The sequence below is a fragment of the Oncorhynchus mykiss genome, chromosome 11, assembly GCF_057628025.1.
Source record: "Oncorhynchus mykiss isolate SJ-2025 chromosome 11, ASM5762802v1, whole genome shotgun sequence".
Taxonomy (NCBI): Eukaryota; Metazoa; Chordata; class Actinopteri; order Salmoniformes; family Salmonidae; genus Oncorhynchus; species Oncorhynchus mykiss.
The window spans coordinates 79,010,212-79,029,170 of record NC_143032.1 but is presented as its reverse complement, the minus strand read 5'-3'; the positions used below and the strand labels follow the sequence as shown (position 1 = coordinate 79,029,170).

At 44.6% G+C, this 18,959-nt stretch overlaps 2 protein-coding genes across 4 annotated transcripts; both read right to left on the bottom strand.

Moving 5' to 3' along the window:
• Positions 1-2,001: 2,001 nt before the first annotated feature.
• Positions 2,002-10,171, bottom strand: LOC110536415 (beta-1,3-galactosyl-O-glycosyl-glycoprotein beta-1,6-N-acetylglucosaminyltransferase 4). Of its 3 annotated transcripts, XM_036936409.2 has the most exons (7): positions 9,980-10,171; positions 9,235-9,307; positions 5,391-5,613; positions 5,173-5,258; positions 4,830-4,995; positions 3,770-3,972; positions 2,002-3,421 (listed from the first exon to the last, which is right to left on the bottom strand). In XM_036936409.2, exons 3-7 carry the CDS (start codon positions 5,610-5,612, stop codon positions 2,797-2,799), a joined length of 1,302 nt encoding a protein of 433 aa, XP_036792304.2. In that variant the 5' UTR covers position 5,613; positions 9,235-9,307; positions 9,980-10,171; the 3' UTR covers positions 2,002-2,796. The 3 variants fall into 3 exon arrangements, with proteins under 3 accessions (XP_036792304.2, XP_090047324.1, XP_036792305.2); XM_090191198.1 differs by lacking the exon at positions 9,980-10,171 and having other exon boundaries at positions 7,133-9,307; XM_036936410.2 differs by lacking the exons at positions 9,235-9,307; positions 9,980-10,171 and adding an exon at positions 6,790-7,248.
• Positions 10,172-10,336: 165 nt separating this feature from the next.
• Positions 10,337-18,584, bottom strand: LOC110536414 (uncharacterized). The gene is made up of 5 exons (XM_036936408.2): positions 18,444-18,584; positions 15,923-16,493; positions 15,565-15,708; positions 12,843-12,990; positions 10,337-11,423 (listed from the first exon to the last, which is right to left on the bottom strand). Exons 1-5 carry the CDS (start codon positions 18,527-18,529, stop codon positions 11,284-11,286), a joined length of 1,089 nt encoding a protein of 362 aa, XP_036792303.2. The 5' UTR covers positions 18,530-18,584; the 3' UTR covers positions 10,337-11,283.
• Between the last annotated feature and the right edge of the window lie 375 nt (positions 18,585-18,959).

The following is an 18,959-nucleotide window of genomic DNA, read 5'->3' as shown; positions in this document are numbered from 1 at the left end:
AGAGTGCGGGGTGATCATAGAGACTGCATGGTATCTGAGAGAGTGCAGGGTGATCTGAGAGAGTGCAGGGAGATCATAGAGACTACAGGGTGATCTGAGAGAGTGCTGGGTGATCTGAGAGAGTGCTGGGTGATCAGAGATACTGCACTATCGTACGATCGTTTAGAAGCAGATACATCACAGGAGGTTGGTGGCACCTCAATTGGGGAGGACGGGCTCATTGTAATGGCTGGAACGGAATAAATGGAATGATATCGAACTCATCAAACACATGGTTTTCATGTGTTTTATACCATTCCTCCCCTCAGCAGTCTCCCGTGATTAGTAGTAATATTCAGCTGTCACACACAACAAATAATGTAGCAGTGAGGTAGCTAGCAGCTAGTATTACAGTCCATAAATAACATGGCTGGTTCGACATCACCTGAAATACTACATGTTCAAATGACTGGAAGTCCAATTTGGTCCATTATTAAACAATAATTTGTATAACCAGTAAAAACCAAAGGGCCTTAAGAAGCTCTATCACTGCTCACTGTGTGTAGACATGATGTCCCGGAGACAAGGTGTTTTCCATTTGACACCCTCTCTACCATCCCTCCATTCAGACACCCTATCCCCTATAAATGGCACCCTATCCCCTATAAATGGCACCCTATCCCCTATAAATGACACCCTATCCCCTATATAGGGCACTACTTTTGGCCAGCGCCCTGTGGGGGAACTGTATAGGGAACTGGGTGCTATTTGGGACGCGGCCTAAGAGTCCCACTATGAGACGACGACACCTGATCGACACAGTGGAGCATAGTACCAACTAACCAGCCAGCCAGTCGGCCAACCAGCCAGCCAGTCGGCCAGCCAGCCGGCCAACCAGCCAGCCAGTCAACCAGCCAGTCGACTAGCCAGCCAGTCGGCCAGCCAGCCAGTCGACCAGCCAGCCAGTCAACCAGCCAGCCAAACAGTCGACCAGCCAGCCAGTCGACCAGCCAGCCAGCCAGTCAACCAGCCAGCCAGTCGGCCAGCCAGCCAGTCAACCAGCCAGCCAGTCGGCCAGCCAGCCAACCAGCCAGTCAACCAACCAGCCAGTCGACCAGCCAGTCGGCCAGCCAGCCAGTCGGCCAGCCAGCCAGCCAGTCGACCAGCCAGCCAACCAGCCAGTCAACCAGCCAGTCGACCAGCCAGCCAGTCGACCAGCCAGCCAACCAGCCAGCCAACCAGCCAGTCAGTCAGCCAGCCCTGTCTGCAACACAAACCAACATCTTGTCCTGCTATCTGCTACATTATTTGTTGTGGTAACCTGGCATATTAAGATTCACGAGCTCCATAACATCACAAATGATCACATTTCCGACTACATCAGCATTGGCTTGGTAACAGCAGCAGGGCTGAGTTGTGTCATCTGTTTAATGTTGCAGGCCGGAGGGGAGACATTACTTTGTTGGCTGCCAGTGGTAGGAGAGGCTCCCTCCTCTCCTCCTTCTTCTTCTCTCCCTCTCTCTATCCCCCCTCCCTCCTTGACCCCTCCCATCCCTCCCTCCCTCCAGCCATCCCTCCCTCTTCTCTAACTCCACTCTGAGGACTGTGCCAGGAGTCAGAGTGTAGACCAGACTCTAGGCAGCCTGAGCTGTAGTGGCTGGTCTCCTCCCGTCCGGCCAATGCAGAGTTGATGTATATTAGTGCTGCAGAGTCCTCAGTCTTCAGAGCTCTGGGCTGTGGCGTCGTCACAGAGGAGATTAAAACACCAGTTTGTATCAAGAAGTACAACTGCAGCAGGCAGTGTGAGGGGAATACAAGCATATAAACGGTGTGTCTACCCCAAAAACACAACACTGAACTTACCTCAATACAGTACAAAGCCTACTTATCACATTAAGCTTCCTAAAACTTCAGGTACTATATAGGTCTTAGTGTATGCCTACTTATGGATAGACAGTGAGCTAGGGTAGGGAACAAGATGTACTGACCAAGTAAAACCACTTCATGAATTACGCCTTAAGAAACTATTCAAAGTGATAGATGTATTAAGAAACAAATCATTTATACTTATTAAGAGATATAAACCTTGTTGCATTACTGCTGTATCAAACTCCCTTCTCTACAAATATATACTATCATTTAGATGATAAATACTAAAATACTAATTCTTAATACTAAAATACTAATTCTTAATACTAAAATACTAATACAAAAAATAAGTGTTTCCATGAAAATGTATAAAAACCTGACATCCAGCTTTGATGTGCCGTTTTGTTACAGTCGAGTGTCTTTGGTATGGTTGGTTTGGTAAAGAGTGTAGCATTTTACCTACGTGACAGCATCCTAGAGAATAACATAAATGACCGTCTGTCTATTCAATCTACATGCATTTCTCATTGGATCTGGTATCAAGATGAGACATTCCATTAGGTGTTATTGCAACACGTGACAAGTTCTTTGCGATATCCGTGACAGAACTAGCAGTGTAGATATTTTGGCCATTGATCGTCTTGTTTCACTATCCTCTGAAACGTCCATCTTGGACATCATTAAAGAGCTGTTGGGCGAAGCCTTTTATTCGAACCGTTCATTTGAACTTCAACATTTCATTTTCAGCGGGGTTCAACTAGTATTCAATAGACATAAAAGTTATTTTTTTGTAAAACAAGAAAATCCTGCCACTGCAGAATTGGACTTATTCCTTGCAGTTAGTTGATCTGGAGTACCTCATCTGCAGACTGGGTAGATCTTCCATATAAACCAACAAATGAACTGATTCTCCCATCCCATTTCATTTACAGATGGTTTTTCCCCTTTTCAATTCTTCACAGTGTTTCCCCATTGCCTACGTTTCTCTTCCAATTTCTCCTCTAAGCACTTGATTAGTACTGGGTCAACTTTGGGGTCAAACTTGTTAGCGAACCAGTGGCCATAGTTCAGCAACCATCGCAGCTCTGCAGCCCCATATATACAGACACTCCTCATGTGAGTCCCAGTGCAGGGAGGGTACAGAGACCCTTCCAGATAATTCCATTTCACCAGACGTGTTTTACTCTTCAAGTCTGTTACATCTGGGGCAGACCGGGAGATCTCTCCCGGTACACCGGGGATTCTCGTCAACGTTGCCCAGAAGTGTTCATCCGGAGAGTAAGTGTCAGCTGACCATTCCAGGAAGTCCCTCGCCACCCGGCTGGTTTCCACGAACAGGACAAAGTCACGGGACAAGACGAAGTAGGCGCTGCCGATGAACATCTCAATGTCGTGCGGCGGCGGCGCCTTGGCCTGTGTGGTTCGGACGGGTATGCGGCGGTACTCGTAGGGCACGTCCTTCAGCTGGTGCTGGAAACGGAAGCGCTGTTTCTTCAGCTCGCTGGGACGGGAGGTCTCCAGCATGTTGGCACCGTTCAGCGCCTGCAGCTCCGACACCAGCTCACCGTTCGACCTAATGATAATAATCATTATCAAACGTTTCAATTGTACAGTGCTTTTCAAGACTTTACAGATAAAGACTATACCGTGTACTGCTGACCAGAGTAGCTGTGCCATTTCAGGAGTATATGACTATAAGTACGATTTTTAAAGACTACAGATAAGGACTAGGACTATAATCTGCCGATGTGCTCTTGAGCAAGGCACTTAACCCTAATTGGCTCCAGAGGAGCCATTTCATTACATCTATCCAGTGTATGTGACAATAAAACATTCTTAAAACAATTATACTATGAGTAAAATAATCTGTAAAAGTGTATGGAGGGGAGACCGGGGGGGGGGGGGGGGGGGGGGGGTTTACCTGAGGGGGAAGTCCTGGCCGCAGAGGTTGATGACATACTTCCACTTGACCTCTGACCTTTCTAACAGGTCGTTGAGGCAGTTGAGGTCGGCGTTAAGCCGTGTGATGTGGGCGTACTGCACTGACTCCAGCTTGGAGGCTAGGAAGAGGTTAGGGAAGCAGTGAGCCAGGTTCCTCATGGCTGCTATGAAGCTCTGAGAGGACTAGAAGGATAAGAAGACGCCTATCAATAATCCACATAGGAGACAAGAAATGTGTCTGCTGCTGTACCCAACTCTTCCCATTACACACAGAAACATCACTAAAAACCCTCAAGTCAGCACAAATCCCCTCCGATTTTCCCCTACCTTCTCCAGGCTACCTTGCTTCCGGCCCTACCTTCTCTAGGCTACCTTGCTGCCGGCCCTACCTTCTCTAGGCTACCTTGCTGCCGGCCCTACCTTCTCCAGGCTACCTTGCTGCCGGCCCTACCTTCTCCAGGCTACCTTGCTGCCGGCCCTACCTTCTCCAGGCTACCTAGCTGCCGGCCTTACCTTCTCTAGGCTACCTGGTTGCCGACCCTACCTTCTCTAGGCTACCTGGTTGCCGACCCTACCTTCTCTAGGCTACCTGGTTGCCGACCCTACCTTCTCTAGGCTACCTGGTTGCCGACCCTACCTTCTCTAGGCTACCTGGTTGCCGACCCTACCTTCTCTAGGCTACCTGGTTGCAGGCCCTACCTTCTCTAGGCTACCTTGCTGCCGGCCCTACCTTCTCCAGGCTACCTGGTTGCAGGCCCTACCTTCTCCAGGCTACCTGGTTGCCGACCCTACCTTCTCTAGGATACCTTGCTGCCGGCCCTACCTTCTCCAGGCTACCTGGTTGCAGGCCCTACCTTCTCTAGGCTACCTGGTTGCCGACCCTACCTTCTCTAGGCTACCTGGTTGCCGATCCTACCTTCTCCAGGCTACCTGGTTGCCGACCCTACCTTCTCTAGGATACCTTGCTGCCGGCCCTACCTTCTCCAGGCTACCTGGTTGCAGGCCCTACCTTCTCTAGGCTACCTGGTTGCCGACCCTACCTTCTGGTCATAGTGAATGCAGTAGAGGTTGTGAGGGGCGTAGGTGGCCCTGAAGATCCTCTCGACCATGGCAGCGTTCTTATGCACCACCAGGGAGTACGCCAGCGGGAACCCCCGCTCCTCTTCCGACACTGGGATGACGTCATATCCTCTCGTCTCGATGTACCTGAGATTAGAAGATATGAGAGATGCGATAGTACTTTATTAAAATCACCATTAGGCTGTCATCTTTACAGCCATAGAAAAACACTTACAAAATATTCACAACATTAAAAACAGTCACAATAAATACATAGAAAACAAAAGGCAAGTTACAAAAGTAGTGTACAGAAAGCACAAGTACCTCTGACAGTCTGAGGTTAAAGCCACGAGGCGGTCATCCTCCAAGTCCACTATGACTTTGCGTCTGATCTCCAAGGACTTCCCTACCTTTGACACAAGGATCATAACGGAAAAATAAAACGACTTCACCATCTTATCCTTTATAGTTATTTTGAAATGTTTTTTTATTTTTTACATAATTATTTAAAATGGTCAAATTAATTCAATCTATTAATGTACCTCCACAGGGTCCAGTTGGTAGATGGCGGTGCAGTTGATGTTGTACTGGTGGTTGGGGTTCTGTGAGGAGCGGTCTGTGATTCCATAGGGTTCGATGTAGAAGCTGTTCCTCAAAGATACTTTAGCATAGAACAGCTTCAGCAGACACAGCAGCAGCAGGGCCAGGGACAACAGGAAGCACCTCTGTCTCAATTTATGGAACAGGGCACATCTTATTTTCATTCTGCAGAAGGAGAAGAAGAAGAATGAAGAAGAAGAAGAAGGAACAGTGTCAATGAACAAATGCACTGTAACAAACATAAGAGTATTCTGTCACTAAGCTACTAACATACATTTAATAAGAAAATGTTATTAGGTGAACTACCCAATTTCAGCCTTTGCCCAACGCTTTCAAATATATATATATATATATATATATATAAAATGCATTCAGGTGAGAAGTTGTGGGTGGGAATTTATCATGAATATACATTTTGGGGGGGGGGGGGGGGTAAACATAGTTTACCAGAAGTCTACTGACATGCTCTGATAATTAAATAATGTACATCGCAAGCAAATACTGCGTGGACAGTTAGCTCACTGTGGTAAGGCTGCTCCTTCCTGACATCGATTGCCACTTGCAATTGTGTAGGGAAGAAAAGTGCAATCATCACCTTGAAAATTTAAGAATAGGGGCTCAATTCAATCCACATTTGCAGTATTTACACAGTAGCTCTTTTCACAATGGTCAAATTAACTCACAGATTGGTACTGTATAAAGACCTACAACTACTACCAGGGCGACCCCTCTCAGATAGGCTTTCACTTTTCAGAATTATAAACGTGTGGGGAACTGGATGGATACTGTAAATAAAAGATTGGGGGAAACGCACAGCCACTGACCTACGATATGAGCCAACTGTTAGCGAGTTAACATTACCACAGTCGATTTCTTGTTACGACCGATGTAGCTAAGAATATAAATGTATAATCCTCAAAGCCTACATGTTTTTTTTATTCCTCTTCGTAAAACCACATAGATGTGTAGTAAAAGTTGCCACAAATATAAATAGTAGAGTACAGAAACGCCAAAAAACGACTTAGGTTAAGGTATTTTTTACTTAAGTACTTTACACCACTGTCTAGAAGGGAGTGTATTTAACACCGAAGCCCTACATTGAGATGAGGTAGGGAGGGGTACCGTCTCAAGGTGCCTCTACATTACGATTTCAATGGTAGAGTTGAAGCGCTAGGGCAGGGTTTCACAAACTTTTTTGGCCTAGGACCCCATTTTGATATCTGAAAATTCTGACGACCACAACCATGTGAAAAAAAAAAGAATGTTTACTTCTTTAATTGCGGCTATGACAGTCAATTGCAAAACATTCTAACAATATTTCTGATTGTATTCTCAACTCACCATCATATACGTTTCATGTGGGGCTACGAGAGTCAATTGAACATCTTATTTCACCACCACTAACGAGATGGGGTTTGATGGATGTTGCGACGGAGCTTCACAAAGTCAGGGGCGTGGTCGACAGTGAGAACCTCATCTCTCCTGTCATATCCAACCTGGGTCAATATTTGTTTTTAATGCAGACAGCGCTGAATCAGCATACCATTCCTTGTAATGCTCGGAGGGAGACGGCACAGTATTCCCTTTGAGTCAGGAACCGAATTTCCTCCATAGTGACCCGTGAATGCATGGGCTGACGCATTCGGCCACGTGACAGCTCGACCAGCTGTTCGATTCCACTTACCGGGATGTCAACTGAGCCAGGATCACAGTCAAACGGATTTCGCTGATTCGGTCACTCATCTGTAGAATTGTTTCGTATTTCCCCTGCATGCTTGCGTTCAGTTTCACAAAATATGTCTGTTACATAGGCAAGGAGACACATTTTATTTTAATTACACAGAAAGTCAACTAAGTCTGTTTTTTTTTTTTTTACATCCATTGTGAATGACCACAGTTCCTCTCTCAATTCAAAAAAAGATTTAAACACTTCACCTCAATAACCACCAAGACAAGTGAAATAGAACAGTCCTGCTCTGATCCCATATCTCCAAAAAGTTTAGCGATGTAGTTTACAATCGATGTTACCTGCTGCGTATCTCCGAGTTCTGCGCTCAGCTCTTTTGCCGCCAGTTGCTCTCGGTGAACCCATTACAGCTCAGAGGGTGTATCATACAATGTGTCCATATGGCAGAGGGACACACATTCATAACTAGAGTGCAGAGGCCTGCCTGCCGTCCTATGATCGATGGAGCCTCATCTGTGCAAAAGCCCACCATTCGATCCCATGAATATTTTCGTCAATATAATAACGCAGCACACTGAACATCCGTTTCTTGCTCGGTAATCGTGAGGCAGAACAATATGTCCTCACGAATAGCATCCCCCGAGAAGTATCGAACTAAAGTCAATGCATGGGCATCTCGGCCCTCACAGCTAACGTCCATTTGGAGAGCATAAGGTTGGGTTGTTTTTGAGCCATTCAGTCAGTTTCTTCTTGAATGCTAGCTATAGCATACATTCTTAGTTTCACAGTGTTTTCTGACAAAGGTGTAGATGTGAATTGCTGTGCCTCTGCCTCCCCACACATTGTTTTTATCATATCAATGGTGGCCTGTAATATTAAATCTCTGCAATAGTATGTGGTTTCATACCGTAGCTGCTTAGCCATTCACTGTAGGAATGATTCAAGTTGAAAGGTCAAGTGTGGCCTTTTGCCAGGATCCAAGGGCGCTCTGTAGTTGAATTGAAACTCTTACATTTTTACTAATCTTCATTTAGATTTGTAAGGTTAATCTCATTACAATGATTTTGAGAGACAGACAATATAATATTTTGTATTTATTTTTTTTTACCAGGATTATGGAAATTCTCCCTCCACCCCATTTTCATATCAGCTGACCCTACACGGGGCCGCAACCCCTAGTTTGGGAACTGCTGCGCTTCAGGCAACAAGAGCTAGATTCACTACTCAAATACCAAAATGTATCAGTTTTGCAATGAACTGTCAAAATAAAGACCAGAATTGACGTGTTTCTCTATAACTAAGCCTACAACATCTGGTTTTCAATAAAATAAAAATGTAAATCATGAAAGTTACTCTTTTAAAGTGGCAATATGTAACTAATTGGGCGACATACCAAATTCACGTAGAAATATGAGTTATAGATCTGTCATCGAAAGCAAGTCTAAGAAGCGTTAGATCAATTCTATGTGCACCAGTTTTACGTTTCCGTTCTTAAGTTTCATTTTAGCATCTTTTACTTTCGGTTTTGTACACCAGCTTCAAACAGCTGAAAATACAATATTGTTGGTTGAAAATATATTTCACCGTGGTTTAGATGGTAGAACGAATCTCTACATTATACTTATTTATTATGTCACAAACTGAAATTTGTCGAACTATTAGAATTTTAGCAACATGGAAATGCCAGAGAGATTTCTGCACAGTGCATCTTTAAGCACATAGTTTTTATTCTGTAGCCAGGGGGCAACAACATGACATAAATGACTATTAGCTGTGTGATAACATACAGGCATTATGGTCTCTCTCTACAGTAATATGATCTATATTAGCTGTGTGATAACATACATGCATTAAGACATATTTATACGGGGGGGGGGGGGGGGGTATCGTGTTCATGTAACAGTTCTGTGCCATGCCACGCGCAACAACGTGCGCACGTGCAGAGACACACTCGTGGAAAAAGGTCCTTTAATGTACCGTACTGTCACGGAACAGGATATACTGTGTTCTTAAACTATTGGAATCTGACAGCCCAATATTTAAATAAACACAGCAGGGAAATAGACCAGTATTCATATCAAAACAAAAAAAGGACATACCTTGCACGCTAAAGACGTCTTTGAGTTTCTACTACGTGCCATCAAAAAGTTTTCCAAAGTCTCACTAGACAGCCTACAGAGACAAGAAAAAGTGTTTTACGCTACACAATACACTCACACAAGTTAAAAAGTCATTCAAAAGTCATTGAATTACATTATAAGTTAAAACACACAGCAGTAACATGTATCTTTAATTATAAATTAAAACACACAGCAGTAACATTCATCTTTAATTCTAAATTAAAACACACAGCAGTAACATGTGTCTTTAATTATAACCTAGTAGTACAGATATTAATACACATTCTCACTACAGGAACGTAAGTCACATAAACCTATATTTCAGTAAGCTAAAAGCACTCTCGCGACATACTTGACTAACCTAAACAGCGCTCCTAGTAATCAATGTTTTATCACTTTTTGAGTCAAATTAAACATTCATGCCAGGCAAAACGTAACGTCGGACAAAAATATCTATTACTGTACTGCTAAAGCAAAACAAGAATATACAAAAAGTCAGAATAACCTGGAAATGAAGGTGGTTAAAAAATGATCCCCTCTCCTCACCGAAAAACTTTGTCCGTCCAAAAATATTATACATCTTTTGGTATACAAGACTTTAAGCATCTGCCGTAGAGGAGACCTTAGTTTGCTCCGGGTAAAAAATGTTATCTGTCAATCACAGACTATTACTGTAAAGCACAACAAATACTTACAAAGGCAGAGGACATAGAAAAATACTTACATTTGTGAAGGAACTTGATTCGGGAAATTCAGCACAGTCATGAGTCCTGTCTGTCTCTACCCTCTCTCTCTCTCCGGACCTCTGGCGCTCGATGGCTTGGAGGGGAGGTGTGGCAGAGTGAGGGAGAGGGAGAAGACACACACACACACACACACACACTGCAGGCAGTCACGGAGACACGAGCGAAAGTCAAGTTCTCCACCCACTCCTGGCACTGACTCATAGCAGTGACACACACACACACACACCGGCCGAACTACGGAAAATTACATTGAGTTTTATGTTTCACATCTTTCTTAGATGCTTCAAACTGAGGCAGACCAGACACCACTCATAAATAATAAGCAAATGGACACATTTAACAATTACTTCATTTTCTTTATTAAACACTTTATAGATATATATATATATATTTATTGTTTACTGTCAATTAACAATAACATAATATCCAATTATGGTTTACTTAAGAAAAGAAAACTTGCTGTAATTGTGGCCGTCTAGATAAAGTCCAATAACAATGGAATTACTTTACACAAAAACAATAACCAATTAGGCTTCACAATAACCAATTAGGCTTCACAATAACCAATTAGGATTCACAATAACCAATTAGGATTCACAATAACCAATTAGGCTTCACAATAACAAATTAGGATTCACAATAACCAATTAGGCTTCACAATAACCAATTAGGCTTCACAACAACAACACTTGGGAGAAAAACACAACCGTGGGAAGAACAAAATTAACCTATAAAGGTGACGTCATAGAACCACTTTGATTGGCTTGAATATCAATCAATCATAACATTTATAAGTGTTCAAATAACAGTCATTTTTAAAACATCACATTATAACATTAGTGAGAATATAAGGGTTATTATAAACTGGGTAGTTCGAGCCCTGAATGCTGATTGGCTGACAGCCGTGGTATATCAGACCGTATACCACGGGCATGACAAAACATTTACTTTTAACTGCTCTAATTACGTTGGTAACCAGTTTATAATAGCAATAAGGCACCTCGGGGTTTGTGGTATATGGCGGCTAAGGGGTGTGTCCAGGCACTCTTCATTGCGTCGTGCCTAAGACCAGCCCTGAGCCTCGGTATATTGGCCATATAACACACCCCCTCGTGCCTTATCGCTTAATTATAACATCAGTTGCCCTAGAGTGTTCAGTTCTCTTTGTGGGATAAAGAGTTAATTCTAAAAACACCCACTTGTACATCTTGAATAATAACATTGATAACAATGAATCACACATTAATATGAGTCCTCAGTGTCTCCATGGGGAATAAAGAGTTTAAAACAGCCAGTCGTCAGTGTGTGTCTGTGTAAGACTGTCCCAGTAGCGGTCCATTATATGATGGGGCACAAACTCCTCATCACCAATTAATCTGATCGACTTGATTTGCATTATATTTCTGAGTACTGCCGATGACTCTGTAGAGAGTGAGACAAAAACAGAATTCATTCAAAACTCATGTTTATTCTCTATCGGCAACTCTGAAGTGAGAGTTAGACCAATGAATCGTTCCCAGCCGTAAAATTCACACGCTGTAATGTTCATTGACATATTTCTCCTACTCCCATTGTGTGTGTGTTCCTGCATCCCATCACCAGGTTGTGTGTGTGTGTTTCTTCAGCAGGTGCACTATAGCCTAGGCCTCAAGTCTAGACCTATTAATGATTGAAAGATAGAAGACATGATTCAGCGGTCACACTCTATCTGTTGAGCTGCTCTCTCTCTCCCCCTCACTCTTTCTCTCTCGGTCCCCCCCCCCCCCCCTCTCTTTCTCTCCCTCCCCCTCTTCCCCCCTCTCTCTTCCCCTCCCTCTCCCTTCCACCCCTCTCTCTCTCTCTCTCTCTCCATCCCTTATCTCTCTCTCTTCCTCTCATTCTTCATCCCTCTCCCCTTCTCTCTCGCTCCCCCCTCCCTCCCCTTCTCTCTCCATCCCTTCTCTCTCTCTTCCTCTCACTCTCCATCCCTCTCCCCCTCTCTCCCCTTCTCTCTCGCTCCCCCCCTCCCTCCCCTTCTCTCTCCATCCATCTTTCCCTGCTCCCCCCCCCTTCTCTCTCCCTTCCCTTCCTCTCACTCTCTCAGAGGAAACAACAATGATAGTTAACATCAGCCAGTAAGAGTTAGAGACACTAGGCAACCTGTCACATAGCAGGCTGTATAGAATAATCAACCTGTCACATAGCAGGCTATATAGGATAATCGACCTGTCACATAGCAGGCTGTATAGGATAATCAACCTGTCACATAGCAGGCTGTATAGGATAATCAACCTGTCACATAGCAGGCTGTATAGAATAATCAACCAGTCACATAGCAGGCTGTATAGAATAATCAACCAGTCACATAGCAGGCTATATAGGATAATCGACCTGTCACATAGCAGGCTGTATAGGATAATCAACCTGTCACATAGCAGGCTGTATAGGATAATCAACCAGTCACATAGCAGGCTGTTTAGGATAATCAAAAAGTCACATAGCAGGCTGTTTAGGATAATCAACCAGTCACATAGCAGGCTGTATAGGATAATCAACCAGTCACATAGCAGGCTGTATAAGATAATCAACCTGTCACATAGCAGGCTGTTTAGGATAATCAACCTGTCACATAGCAGGCTGTATAGGATAATCAACCAGTCACATAGCAGGCTGTATAGGATAATCAACCTGTCACATAGCAGGCTGTATAGGATAATCAACCTGTCACATAGCAGGCTGTTTAGGATATTTAACCTGTCACATAGCAGGCTGTATAGGATAATCAACCTGTCACATAGCAGGCTGTTTAGGATAATCAACCTGTCACAGCAGGCTGTTTAGGATAATCATCAACTGACAGACCTGAGAGAGGTGCCCCTGCAGAGGGGACATCCTGAGGCTGAGCAGAGGAGTGTGTGGATTCGGCAGGCTTCTGTGATGCTGCTGCTGGGGCTGTCACGTCCACTATGCCCATTAAGTAACCAGACAGAGACCTGTCTCTGTACGTCACCTGTCAAAACAAAGACAAGGGTTTCCAAACCATTTCAAGAATTGGAAACTCTGTAATGTTATTTAGGAGATGTGTGTGTGTGTGTGTGTGTTATGTGTGTGTGTGTTATGTGTGTGTGTGTTATGTGTGTGTGTGTGTGTGTGTTGTGTGTGTTGTGTGTGTTATGTGTGTGTGTGTACGTGTGTGTGTGTACGTGTGTGTGTGTGTACGAGCGAGCGAGCACCAACACAAGTGCATTACTTTCTCCCACCACATTTAATGTGGCATATAACCAGGCCACTGTGACCATGGCACACTGACAAGACAGTAGAGTGACACAATCAATCTACAACCGATGGAGGCAACAACAATGGGTTAATGTTTTATAGATGTAAACCTTTGCATTATATATGTAGAGAGAGGCTACTGTGGGTTACCTGAACCAATGACTGACAGCAGACCCCCCTTTAACACCATTTAATCCCTGAGCATCCATCCATCCAGGATAAAGCCCTTCCATCTTCCATAACCATTACATAGCTATTGTAAACATATCCATGCCTTTACCCTCTCTCTGTGTGTGTGTGTGTTTTTGCTTTCCAAGCTTTTTAATTAAACTTTTTTTTTTACGAATGAGAACGAGTGCAGAGCGGAGGGTCTATCTTCTTATGCTTTAGCTGTCCTCTAACTGTGCTTCAGCTGTCCTCTAGCTGTGCTTCAGCTGTCCTCTAGCTGTGCTTCAGCTGTCCTCTAGCTGTGCTTCAGCTGTCCTCTAACTGTGCTTCAGCTGTCCTCTAACTGTGCTTCAGCTGTCCTCTATCTGTGCTTCAGCTGTCCTCTAACTGTGCTTCAGCTGTCCTCTAACTGTGCTTCAGCTGTCCTCTAACTGTCCTCTATCTGTGCTTCAGCTGTCCTCTATCTGTGCTTCAGCTGTCCTCTAACTGTGCTTCAGCTGTCCTCTAACTGTGCTTCAGCTGTCCTCTATCTGTGCTTCAGCTGTCCTCTAGCTGTGCTTCAGCTGTCCTCTAACTGTGCTTCAGCTGTCCTCTAACTGTCCTCTAGCTGTGCTTCAGCTGTCCTCTAACTGTCCTCTAGCTGTGCTTCAGCTCTCCTCTAACTGTGCTTCAACTGTCCTCTAGCTGTGCTTCAGCTGTCCTCTAGCTGTGCTTCAGCTGTCCTCTAACTGTCCTCTAGCTGTCCTTCAGCTGTCTTCTAGCTGTGCTTCAGCTGTCCTCTAACTGTGCTTAAGCTGTCCTCTAACTGTCCTCTAGCTGTGCTTCAGCTGTCCTCTAACTGTCCCCTAACTGTGCTTCAGCTGTCCTCTAACTGTGCTTCAGCTGTCCCCTAACTGTGCTTCAGCTGTCCCCTAACTGTGCTTCAGCTGTCCTCTAGCTGTGCTTCAGCTGTCCTCTAACTGTGCTTCAGCTGTCCTCTAACTGTCCCCTAGCTGTGATTCAGCTGTCCTCTAAATGTCCCCTAGCTGTGATTCAGCTGTCCTCTAAATGTCCCCTAGCTGTGATTCAGCTGTCCTCTAACTGTCCCCTAGCTGTGATTCAGCTGTCCTCTAAATGTCCCCTAGCTGTGATTCAGCTGTCCTCTAAATGTCCCCTAGCTGTGATTCAGCTGTCCTCTAACTGTCCCCTAGCTGTGATTCAGCTGTCCTCTAAATGTCCCCTAGCTGTGATTCAGCTGTCCTCTAACTGCCCTCTAGCTGTGATTCAGCTATCCCCTTGAAATCAATAATAAAATCACTATAAATCTATAGATGGTTATGTCTATCTCATGAAGCAATCCTCTTTCAATGTACCACATAGCAGCCTTCGTCAGCCAAGACAACATTCAGCTCTACGGCCCACAATGCACCAACAAGTCTAGGACAGCAGACACGCCCTAGAATCAGATAAGATTCAGTATGTTGACCACGACAGCCAACAGTTCTACAGTTTATTAAACATGATGACAATCCTGGCAAGTGTTTTTGTGTGTGTTTCTTCTTATGTAACAGAGAAGGTTTTGATATGATCACGGTCAAAAGAGATCAAGATAAATCCAAATACTAGATCTGTTTCCGTTTCCAAAGTAAATATTTACACCAAATAAATAAGCACAGAACAAACTGAAACTCAGCCAGATCATTAGGAATGAGTCAACTTCATTATTTTTCTTATGAAAACTTTAGTAACAAAACACTGTACCGGTTCTCCAGAATGTGATGTGTTTTGCTATGTTCGACCGTTGGGTTTTACACCCCAAATTAAGTACCAACACCTATTTCAAATCCATTTCAAGCACTGGGGCAAACTTCTCTACTAGCTTGGGCTCTGGACAGCGCAGTCTTTCCTAGATTAATTTCCAGACAGGGGTGCAAAGGTCCCCAAAGCAACAAACACTTTTAGGTGGGGAGAAAGAGAACTAACTTTAGGCTACCTGAACATAATTTTCAGCAAGGTATGCAAGTCAAGGAAATGCAGTGCAAAATATTCTAAGATTTGTCACATTAAATGATCAATGTGTTTGTAGTCTTTGCGTAGCACTAGGTGTGTTTTAGTGCATTTCCTCATAGAGGACTCAGGAAGACTGTTGTGTAGTGTTGACCTTGTCCCAGGCGTAGGCTGAGGAAACAGGGATGTTGTTTCCCAGGATAGCTGCTACCCAGAGCTCTGGGGCCTGGAACTCTCTGCCCGTGACGCTGTCTCTGATCCAGCCTTCTAGGAGCAGAGACGCCTGGTGGACACAGCCCTGGAAGACAGAACAGAATATGGCCATATCATTTAAACCATTCCATTGAAATATTAGGAAATATATGATTTTATATGAATGTTAAATTGACCTTTCTAACGAAATATATACTGTGTATGACGTTCCTCATCGAAAACAACGAGGACAATGTGAATCGAACTTACCTTCCTGAATTGATTACATTTAAATGGAATTGCCCCCAGCCCTGCCTCACCCTCCACATCAGCTGTAGTACATCCTCTCCTGGTGTGATGACCCCTCTCTTGATGAGCCTGATCAACTTCCTGTTCTCTTCTCCATCACTGGCCGTCCCTTGTTGTAACACATTGCTTCCCATGTCAGGGGTGTTTCCATGTTGTGGTTTGCTGTTTCTGTTTCCTTGTTGTGATGGAAAGGTAGTGTTGTTTTTGTTGTTGTCATCCCGGTGTTGTGTTGGATGTGTTCGAGGCGCCGCTACCTGAGATGTCTGGCTACTACCTTCTTGTTTGTCTCGGTTGTCGTGACTACCAGTAGAGCTGAACAAGGGGGAAGCGTGGCTCCCCTCCTGGTTGCCTGCGAGGCTCCTTTCTGAGGGAGCAGGGCTGGAAGTGGTGGTTGATGAGTGGGAGATGTTCTGATCTCTCCCTGTCTGGGAGTGCTGAGTCAGGGTCGGGCCCTTCCGGGTGCGGAGCTGGAGCTTGAAGTCGCTTTGCTTCTGGAGGATACCCAGCAGCCTCTTCTGACGCGACGCCAACGAAGTCAGCTGACTACGCAGCACTCCCTGCCGGAACGAGTCTGACGCTATCCTGCAGGAGAAGAAGAAGAGGAGAGGACGAGGAGGAGAAGGAAAGGAGGAAGGAGAAGGAAGACGAGGAGGGAGAAGAAGAAATGAAGGAGGAGGAAGAGGAGGAGAACGAGGAGGAAAGGAGGAGAAGGAATAGGAGAGGGAAAGGAAGAAGGGGGAGAAGAAGAAGAGGAGAACGAGGAGGAGGAAAGGAAGATGGGGGAGAAGGAAGAGAAGAAGAGGAAGATGAGGAGGAACAGGAGAAGGAAGAAGAAGAGGATGAAGAGAAGTTGAAGGAGAATAACTTATCCATGTATTATACATACAACAAAGTATTTTAGGAATGTATCTACCCTTACGAGACAAACCCTGGATGCTCAACTCTTCCCATAATAAACTCATAACTCATAATGAACCTTTACAGTACTGACCCTAATACATGTTGACCCCCACAGAGATACACTATATATACAAAATTATGTGGACACCCCTTCAAATTAGTGGATTTGGCACAGGTGTGGCTGAAAATCAACCATGCAATCTCCATAGACAAACATTGGCAGTAGAATGGTCTTACTGAAGAGCTCAGAGACTTTCAACGTGGCACCGTTGTAGGATGCCACCCTTCCAACAAGTCAGTGTGTCAAATTTCTGCACTGCTAGAACTGCCCCAGTCAACTGTAAGTGCTGTTATTGTGAAGTGGAAACGCCTAGGATCAACAATGGCTCAGCCGAACAAGACCGCCATTTGCTGAAGTGAGTAAAAATAGTCTGTCCTCGTTTGAAACACTCCCTACTGAGTTCTTAACTGCCTCTGGAAGCAACGTCAGCACAATAACTGTTTGTCGGGAGCTTCATGAAATGTGTTTCCATGGCCGAGCAGCCGCACACAAGCCTAAAATCACCACGCGCAATACCAAGCGCTGGCTGGAGTGGTGTAAAGCTCGCCGGCATTGGACTGAGCAGTTATTGGAGCAGTGAAAACATGTTCTCTGGAGGGATGAATCACACTTCACCATCTAGCTGCCTCTTTATAACGCACATTGTTTCAAATTAAATCACGCTGCCAGATTATAATGAGGTTTAATAATGTTTTAATGAGTTATATGTATATTTATTTTTTTACCCTCCCCCTTCGTGATAACGATCTTGTCTCATCGCTGCAACTCCCCAAAAGGCTCGGGAGAGGCAAAAGTCGAGTCATGCTTCCTCCAAAACATGACCCACCAAACTGCACTTCTTACCACCCGCTCGCTTAACCTGGAGGCCAGCTGCACCAATGTGTCGGAGGAATCACCGTTCAACTGATGACCATGGTCAGCCTGCAGGCGCCCGGCCCGCCACAAGGAGTCGCTAGAGAACCAGAACCAGAACAAATAGCAGGCCAAACTATCCCTCTCAGCACTGCCTGGACTGCGCAAAAATGCAAATGCTTTCTGTTTGAGTTATATTAGGTTTTATTTTTATATGCAGTTTGACGCCAGGTTTGAGGTGGATGTCTGCTTTACCTTTTTTAATTTTCTAATTTGCATGTAAAGCCCCGCAGCCAAACCCTCCCCTAACCTGGACGACGCTGGGGCAATTGTGTGCCGCCCAATGGGACTCCGGTTCACAGCCGTTTGTGGGATAGAACCCCAGGCTGTAGTGACGCCGCAACACATGAGGTTTTATAATGAGGTTTCATAATCCATGTTTTATAATGAGGTTTCATAATTAAGAATTATTAATGATGAGGTTTAAGCTTTGCAAAATGCTTTCGCACGACAAGAAGGTCATCCTTTCTGTTCTTTAATTCTATGCACCCCACTGTTTGCTTTAGTCACTGACTCACCAATAAGCTGAGTCACACAGCAGAGCTTGATAAACATCACACTCAGGATGCTGGTGTGTGTGTGTGTGTGTGTGTGCAAAACATCATAAACTTGAAACTCAAGATGTTGTGAAGCAATAGAAAGCAGTGTCGTTTCCAGACCTGTACTTCTTGGTGAGGTCATCTTTCTCCGCCTGCTGTTTCTCCAGCACAACATTCAGAACACTCTGGATCTCTGATAGCGCCATCGTCAATTTGTCTACAGGGAAATTTAAACAAATGAGTAGGTGAGGGCATCTCAGAAAGGTTCTCTGGAGAGATGAATCACAAAACCTGTTTTAAGACAACAAAAACCTCCCAGCTCAGCGTAGGTTTTTGGTGGTGATGCTAAGCCAGTGCTCTGACAAACTCTGAGCCAGGAGTAAAATCAACTCCTAAAAAGTTTATCTCAGCTGGTAATCACGACAGCTTGAGGTACCGCAAAGGAAAGATAGTGATGACGCTGATTGACATTGTAGCAAGTATGTGGAATAACCAACGCTCCAGAGAACCACGGTGAATGTGACTTGTACATCAAATCTTGCAATGGTAAAACATTTGAAATAATTGTCGCCTTACACCTTCACTTTGCCTACTCTTAATTGCCTAATATATTGGCATGCATATTTTGCATATTTC

What these genes read in the sequence shown, in the direction of transcription:
- LOC110536415 (XM_090191198.1), bottom strand. Translation starts at nt 7,221, where the DNA reads ATGCAGGGGAAATACGAAACAATTCTACAGATGAGTGACCGAATCAGC. An exon ending in CTGGCTCAGTTGACATCCCG is followed by an intron (nt 5,614 to 7,132) that starts GTAAGTGGAATC and finishes CTCCTTCTGCAG; the next exon opens with AATGAAAATAAGATGTGCCC. An exon ending in TTAACCTCAGACTGTCAGAG is followed by an intron (nt 4,996 to 5,172) that starts GTACTTGTGCTT and finishes TTCTAATCTCAG; the next exon opens with GTACATCGAGACGAGAGGAT.
- LOC110536414 (XM_036936408.2), bottom strand. Translation starts at nt 18,529, where the DNA reads ATGGCGCTATCAGAGATCCAGAGTGTTCTGAATGTTGTGCTGGAGAAA. An exon ending in GACCTCACCAAGAAGTACAG is followed by an intron (nt 16,494 to 18,443) that starts GTCTGGAAACGA and finishes CTTCTCCTGCAG; the next exon opens with GATAGCGTCAGACTCGTTCC. An exon ending in TACTACAGCTGATGTGGAGG is followed by an intron (nt 15,709 to 15,922) that starts GTGAGGCAGGGC and finishes TCTGTCTTCCAG; the next exon opens with GGCTGTGTCCACCAGGCGTC.